The following is a 7359-nucleotide window of genomic DNA, read 5'->3' as shown; positions in this document are numbered from 1 at the left end:
CGTTCCCCTCCTCCCCCCCCCCCCCCCCCCCCCAAAAAAAGCCTGGGACCAGGTCACTCTGTGCATGGGGCCACTGGTAACTTTCCCTTGTTTCTCTAGGACTAGAAGGAAAATGGTGTCAGCTCCCAGTGAGGCCTTGCAATTTTGGAGCAGAAGTACAGGAAGCTTGAAACCTTACCACTGAAGGAGCTGTGATGGATTGACACTGCTCCCTGGAGCACCGGAAGGAAAGACAAGTCGCTTAGGCCTCAAGGGTTCCTGGTCCTGGGAGAAGAGGCAGCAGGAACTGACCGACATGTTGGACACTCCAATGTGGCTCAATCTCCGGCTTCACAGCACAAAAGTCTGTTAGACGTGGTCCCCGAGGCCAAGGAGGGAGCCTGCAGAGGGTAGGCCCCATGGAGAAGCCAGCAGAGCTGCTGCCTGGGGAAGAGATGTTCTTCAGCTGTGAGAAGACACTGCTTCTCCAGGCTGGCCCGTAGCACCTTTCACCAACACAGCTTTTGCTTGGCTGGGCTTCCTAAGTGGGGAGTGGAGAAGACAAGAAGCAACTGGCAGTGGGGTGATAATTCCTTGCCATCAAGGTATGGTTGAGATGAGCCCACCTGCCTGCTATAAGCCAGCTCTTCGTGTGCCCAGCAAAAGGAGGAGGAGAGTCATTGACCTTCAGCAGAGGGCCCAAGCTTAGTACACCTCTGGGGCGAAGAAAGGGAGTGCGCAGCTTGCTAAGGGTTCATGTCAGCACCCAGAGGAGGGTGCTCGTGGTGCATGAGCCATCTACACAGTAGCTGGCTGCAGCTCCTGGAGGAAGAAATACAGCCTGGCACTGGCCCTGGGAAAGCCAGACCAGTCAAGGGATGCTCTTTGTACTGTGTGGTCTGTTCAGCTCCATGGCAGATGCCAGGCTCTGCTCCTGGAGCTGGCATTTGGAAGCTTCTCCATAAGCAGAGCAGCAAAGTAGAGAGAGCGGGGACTGGCCAAGTAGGTGTCACCCTCTGACAATGCCTCAAGCAAAGGAGCTGATCTGAGGAGGCTTCAAAGGCAGGAGGGAGCCAAGCCACCAACCTGCTCACACTCAGATCAGGACTCAGCTCCTGCCTCTCCCTACACAACCCTGGGCAAGGCATTTCTCTCTTCCTGCCTCAGCCCCCGGCTTGTAAAAGAGGCATAAGCTGTCTCTCAGGTGTGTTGGGAAGTCAAGAACAGAGAGAAGGCCCAGATCACGAGAGCCATGGACCTGCCCCAAGAGTCTAACCAGTGTGTGCCCAAGAGCCCCCGGCTGCTACCAAAGCCAAGAGTCTGGAGCCTTGCGTGAAACCAGCATTTTTAATTTTCTCTAAAATGTGCTTGTTCGTGTGAATGGCAGTTTCCATGTTGACCCCACCCGCCCCTTAAAAAACAAAATCCCCATGCCCCTCGCCAAACTAGGTGCAAGTCACCTGCAGTTAGTCTGTAACAAATATCAAACACAGAACGAAGGCGGAAATGCTTTAGAGTCACAACAATGTACAAAAAGAAAAAAAAAAAGTAAAATACAACCTGAAAGTGTTCAAATTCAGAAAGGCTGGTAAAGTCCATCGCGGCAGCAAAGGGGCGCCATCGCCACCCCTGTCAGCGGGTCCTGGGTCACCAGCCTGTCACCAGGCCAGGGGTCTCTTCTACACAGGTCACTGTTGGAACAAACCGTCAGCTCCAAGGAAGATCGAGCACCGTGCACTTCAAAGATCTCAGCAGGGGAACCGATCGCCAGCAGCCCTGGGAGGACGCAGCAGACACTGAGAGAGAACATGATTTCCAAGAGGTCCCGAATTACGGGAACACAGAAGGCTCAAGTGAGAGTAGCTTGCTCCCTCCTGCTGGATGGGTGCTCCAACGTTGCGGCCTAGTGCTTTTAAACCAACGGCAGCTTAACAGGCTTGGTAAGGGCAGTAAACGGGAGGTTAAGTAAACATAGCCCAGCACTGGGTCTCACCATCACAGAGCGAGGTAGTGTGAAGTCACCCTGGTCTGAGAGGGCAGGGGGGAGGGAGGGGCTGGAGATTTCAATGGAAAGCAGTTCCTGACATAGTCACGTTCTCAGACTCCCTTTGGGGTGGGGGGAGGCAGTAATCTGTGTGGATAGTGTCCTCTCTCTCAGCCCAGCTTCTGCATCCAAGTCTGTTACCTGGTATTCACGTTTGCCCCAGCTGAGGTTATCTTAGCTTCAGGTCTGAATTACCATGGCAACCTCCTCTGAAGAGGCTGAGAGGGAGAAAACTTTCCACAGATGCCATTTTATTTTGCATCACAGGCTTTGTTTTTTTTACTTGATTGATGTTTTTTTGCTCCTTTCTGTTAATCACCTCTGTCCAAAAGTCCCTCTCAAAAGGCCTAGAACAAGTAACAGATTGGACGCGAATGGAGTTTGCACAGTGTAGCTTTGTCAGGCACTGCCAGTTTGGGGCTGGATTCAAACAGGGCTTTTATTAGCCAGCCTGGCGAAGACTGGCCCAGAACCCACTGAACAGGAGACGCGGGGCCTTTTTTTGCTCCTTTGGGCCGAAAGACACCTCCACGGTGTGTTCTAGTGACGGCTGGAGACCAGCCCTTTGACTTTGGACATCTTCTTTGTGGGCTGCCTTTGTTCTGCATGCGGGGGACACTCGCGCTCCACCAGCTGCTGTTCCATCTCCTGAGCCGATGACGAGGCTGTGGCTTTTAACGTTTTCTTTATGTTTGTGACCTGGGCGAGAAGAGACAGAATCAGCACTTGCCTTTTCCACCGTCTGCAAGAGGGGAAGCCCCTTCTGTGAGCAGAGACTGGAAACGCCTGCAGAGGCCCAGGAGGAGCTCATCAGATACAAAGCTCACGTGTGAACACACTAATTGCTCTTGAGTTTTATCCGACAGCACGACTGAGGGGCAGATGTCCTGCCTGGAACTGTAACTGCCAATGCCCCATGGTGGACTTGGTTTGGAGGCAACTGAGGGTGGCTGGTCCCTCAGACTAGACACCGAGAGTAACCTAATGAGCACCAACAGGTGGATAAATAAAGCGAGTGGATAAATTCATGGGTGATAGTTCTATCAATGGCTACTGAACAGAACGGTTGGAGATGTTTTCTCTGGTGTCTCTGAACCGATAACGGTGGATGCTGAATAGCGGATAGATCATTCTAGTGATATCGAGTTCAATGCTGTCCCTCTAGCATCCGTTTCAGCTACTGCTGGAGATAGGCACCTGTTAAGAACAGAAGCAGTGCCATGCTGCGTCACATCAATGGTGGATCTAGTCCAGTAATCTATCTGGCTGTACAAGGCAATTGTCACATCACCTGACAAGCCTGAGGTGACTGTAGAAGAGGGGGCATCTGCAATAGAGGGGGTAAACCCAGCTCTCAAAACTGGTAGCAAAGGAAATCAGCACTTGGAGCAGCCTGCCAATCCAGGGCTGGATGGGAAATAAGCAGCAAAAGCATGGCACGGCCAGCAGCACTGCACTCCATCTGCAAATATGGGGCCTGAGGGCACTGCCACGGAAACTATGAGGAGCAATTTGGTAAAGAGCAGCTCAAGGGAAAACCAGGGGTCAGGACTGCACAGGCCAGTGCTGAAATGCCTTAGAGAGAAGCGGGGGTGGAAGGGACCTCCAGAGGTCATCTACTGCAGCCCGAGCTTTAGGCAGGATCAGTCCTATCCAAACCAAACCAAACACGTTGTGGGACCCAACCCCATCGCTGAACAGAAACCGCTTCAGTAAGTGAATGGGACCCTACAGGGATGCAACAGGCTGCAAGAAATAAATCTTGAGCTGGAGTCTCAGGAGGACCATTCTCACTTTTACAGCTGAATTAGCCAAGCTCTGTTCTCGCAAGCAACCATGACTCCCCCAGGCTGCACTCATGGGCTTCTGCTGCCCTCTGCCGACTGGCTGCAAAATTACAGCCGCTCAGGAGAAACCGGCTTTTCTCCTTCTCAGAGACAGGGCAGAGGTTCTGTCATCTCCACACTTGGAAGGACCTAGGCTTTCAGGTCCCATTGAACACTCACCAAGCAAACATCAGCCCCAGGTAAAGCCTTCAAATCAGGTGCCAAAAATCATTGCTCACTCATGAAAATGTGACCCGTGGGGGTCATGGGCAGCCATCTATCTGTAGGGTTAATGTGGACAAGTCTCCTTCACTGAGGGAAGCTGCTAAGAGCACATTTTATACAACTTCTAAAGAAGGGTCTTTAAGGACAGACTCCAAAGTTCCTTTCCATCCCAAGGCAGGATTCTGTCAGGAGCCAGGGCAGCAGGCAGACTGAAGAGCCCACAGCAGTCCTGGTTACCTGAGAGAGCCTGGCTGCCAGCAGTCTAACTACCCCCAGCTGCCTGTGTGGGCAGTTGCCTCTTCAAAGCAGCTCTTGCAGTGTCAGTGTCCAGGTGGCTACTCAACAGGACAGAGCCTTCCTGTCTAGTCCCTGGGCTGCTGGTTCTATGCTCTTAGTTTCCTACCTCTTGATTCCTAGTTTCCCAATCCCTAGATCCTGCCTATTTGTTCCTAGTTTCTTGTTCCCTGGGTCCTGCTTCCCAACTTCATCGTTGCTTCTGGTTTCTGCCCATTCCTTTCTGATCCTTGTCTGCCGACTCCTTGTTCCAGACAGCCTTGCCAGCACCTTGCTTCCTGTGCTCCAGACTCCAGTCCAGGCCTTTGTCTTCAGACACCAGACTCCTGGTTCATGGCTTAGCTTGGTGATCACCCAGATCCCAGTCTCTTACAGACATTCTGACCCACCTGTTCCTGATCTCCTGGCCCTAACTGGGACCCTTGCTTCCCTGACCTTGATCCCTCAGGTTGTGACCCTCTAGGATTCAGCCCTGTCTCCCTGTATCCTACATCATACCACTGATAAATTCAGAAGGCTGATGCAGAGAAATCTTTAACAGCATTCTCATGTTTAAAATATGTGGAGTTCACTAGGTTCAATCTGTTCATTCATTGATTTGTTATTCAGGGAAACTCATCATTTCATAGGCATTGCACTTCCATCGCTGTTGTGTGCTAAAAAAATGGGGTTCCTAACAAACCAACCAAGGGAACTCCCAAAGCGTTTCCTGCCTAGCTCATATTTATTAAGGAAGGCTCAGAAACCCCGTCAGAGGCTAGTCAGTCAAGTCTGGCTCAGGCTTTCAGTGAAGTTTGTAAGCTACTGGACACAAGGGATCTTCCTAGAGGACTTCTCTATCAAAATAATGTGTTTGTCAGGATTGCTGGTTTCCACTCAACAGAAAACCTGTACCCGATAGCTGGGAGTGCTGCAGGGTAAGGAGCAAAGCGTGATGACATTGCTGGGCGTGTAAGGTTATGAAACACCAGCCTACATTCACACTTTTGCCAGACCCTTAGCTCCTCACTTTAACTGGCAGTAACATTTCCCCAAACCACTACCTACAAACACCAGGCCAAGGCAGGATGACTCCGTACCTACCTCTGTCTCCACCTGCTGCTGCGTCCGGTGGTGGTTTTCTTTGTACTGGTTCGCTCTAAGCACCTGCTGTTCGATTCCTAAGAGAACGGCCTCACACCCATCACACCTGAAAATTGGATACACAAGGGCTGGTCAATAGTGCATAAGACCTCATCAATGTGAAGAGTAACATATGCCTGAAAGCACTGGAGGACATAAGAACGTGAGCAGCTGAGATGACTACAGGAGGGAAAAGCCAGCACTTTGCTCCACTGATTACTTTGTGGTTTTGGCAGCTCTCTGCATCTACTCTGCTCCGTTGCTTGGTTGGTGGCTCTAGGACAGGCTTGTCCAACATACGGCCCACAGGCCGCCATGCGGTCCTCCAAGCTGTTTTCTGAGACCTGAGGTGCTGTGACGGGAAACGTCTTTTCTTTTTGGGGGGGGGGGGGGGTGATGCAATACCGCTTCCTGTGAGGTCTCTGAATATGGCTCGCTGGCCCACCAGGTGATAAAAAGTTCATGATCTGGCCCCACATTCAAAAGGTTGGACACCCCTGCTCTAGGAGATGCCCATGGAAACACACTTCCTTGGGCTCTGCAGTGACAGAGGCAAAGCCAAAATTGAAGCCAGAGAGGCAGAAGGCAGCTGTGGGAACAGAGAAGATGGGTCTGCAAATGCTTGCTGGAACTGCTCTCATCAGACCTCCCCAACAGAGCAGTAAAAGTCTTTAAAACCTTTTTAAAAGGTCAGGGTTTATTATGTACAAAGAGATGCAATAAACTTTAACAAACTTAGAACATTAACAAAAATTAAGGTTGGTCTGACAGAGACCCTCCAAGAAGTTACCAAATGGTGCGACATGAACACTCTTCAACTGCTATTCACAGTGGGAAAGAACAGAAAGGGCATTTGAAATAGATTCATAGTTATGCACCAGACAATGCAGCAGGATCCTGGAAGGATCCTCTCACAGCAGAGTCAGGGAGGCAGAGGCAAGGAGGAAAAGGGAAAGACTAAAAGACCCAGCAACTCTGGGTTAGAAATGCTTGGATGCTTATCTTGCTGGGGTGATCTGACCCCAGCTGACTTCCTGCCCCTCGGGCAGGGGGCTGGACCCAATGATCTCATAAGGTCCCTTCCAGCCCTAATGTCTATGAAATCATGCTTTCATAGCAAATTAATGTTAGTTGTATGCCTAAGGCCCCCATCAACAAATAAGCTAGGCAAGTATTGCCACTCCACAGGGAATCTGTGGGAGCGAATCCCATAAGAAAGATTGGTGGGGGCAGCTTTCCAGCAAATTAGAATAAGGCAGAGACCATCTGCAACAAGGAAGGGAGGCCTACAAAGGTGATTCAACCACTTTGCATTCACAGCCTCCTTAAGTTTAAATGACTGGGACTCTGGGATACAGCTTGGTAGGATTTGCTGGGGAGCAAGAACAGCCCCTTTCCCAGACAACTGCTGCCAGTACAAATGCTAAAGAATGGAATATTGAAGCCCAACTCACGCCTGAATCAGAAAAAGTCAGAACGAGCTTTTTCCCTTTGAGACGCATACAGAAAGCAAGGCAGAGAAGGCCGAGCAGTGTGCCAGCTCACCATTCTTGGAGTGTTTTCATAATGTTACTGATGTCCTTCTTCTGAATATCTCTGCCAATGCAAAAATCCACCTCCAGCACCTGGTTGCGCTGATCCAGCTTCCCCTGGATGATGTCTGTATAGACAGCTTCAATGATCAGGTCTTCCAACTCCCTCAAATTCCTCATGTCCAGGTCTTTCAGCAACACCGAGTAAGGAATGCACTAGACAAACGGAGTCCAAAAAGAAGCTGTCATTCACCTACCCAGAAGCGGAATTAAACCTAGACTGGAAGTAGGATTAAAAAAGAGCTTGCAATTAACCATTAACTGTACCCCGTACTCC

General features: G+C 50.6%; 1 protein-coding gene across 5 annotated transcripts in view; it reads right to left on the bottom strand.

Annotated features, from left to right (window-relative positions):
- Nucleotides 1-2444: 2444 nt before the first annotated feature.
- COPS7B (COP9 signalosome subunit 7B) overlaps nt 2445-7359 on the bottom strand; it is a 10082-nt gene continuing 5167 nt past the window's right edge. For 4 of the 5 annotated variants that reach the window (XM_025202743.1, XM_025202742.1, XM_006022435.3 and 1 more), the window contains 3 exons: nt 7036-7238; nt 5452-5557; nt 2445-2722 (listed from right to left, as the gene is read on the bottom strand). In XM_025202743.1, the coding sequence (XP_025058528.1) occupies nt 2564-2722; nt 5452-5557; nt 7036-7238 (468 nt within the window). In that variant the 3' untranslated portion in view covers nt 2445-2563. The other variant, XM_025202745.1, reaches the window with a different exon arrangement.

This window comes from Alligator sinensis, unplaced genomic scaffold, assembly GCF_000455745.1.
Source record: "Alligator sinensis unplaced genomic scaffold, ASM45574v1 scaffold301_1, whole genome shotgun sequence".
Classification (NCBI taxonomy): domain Eukaryota; kingdom Metazoa; phylum Chordata; order Crocodylia; family Alligatoridae; genus Alligator; species Alligator sinensis.
Note: the sequence above shows the minus strand (reverse complement) of the source record. Positions and strands in the feature narration are given on the sequence as shown.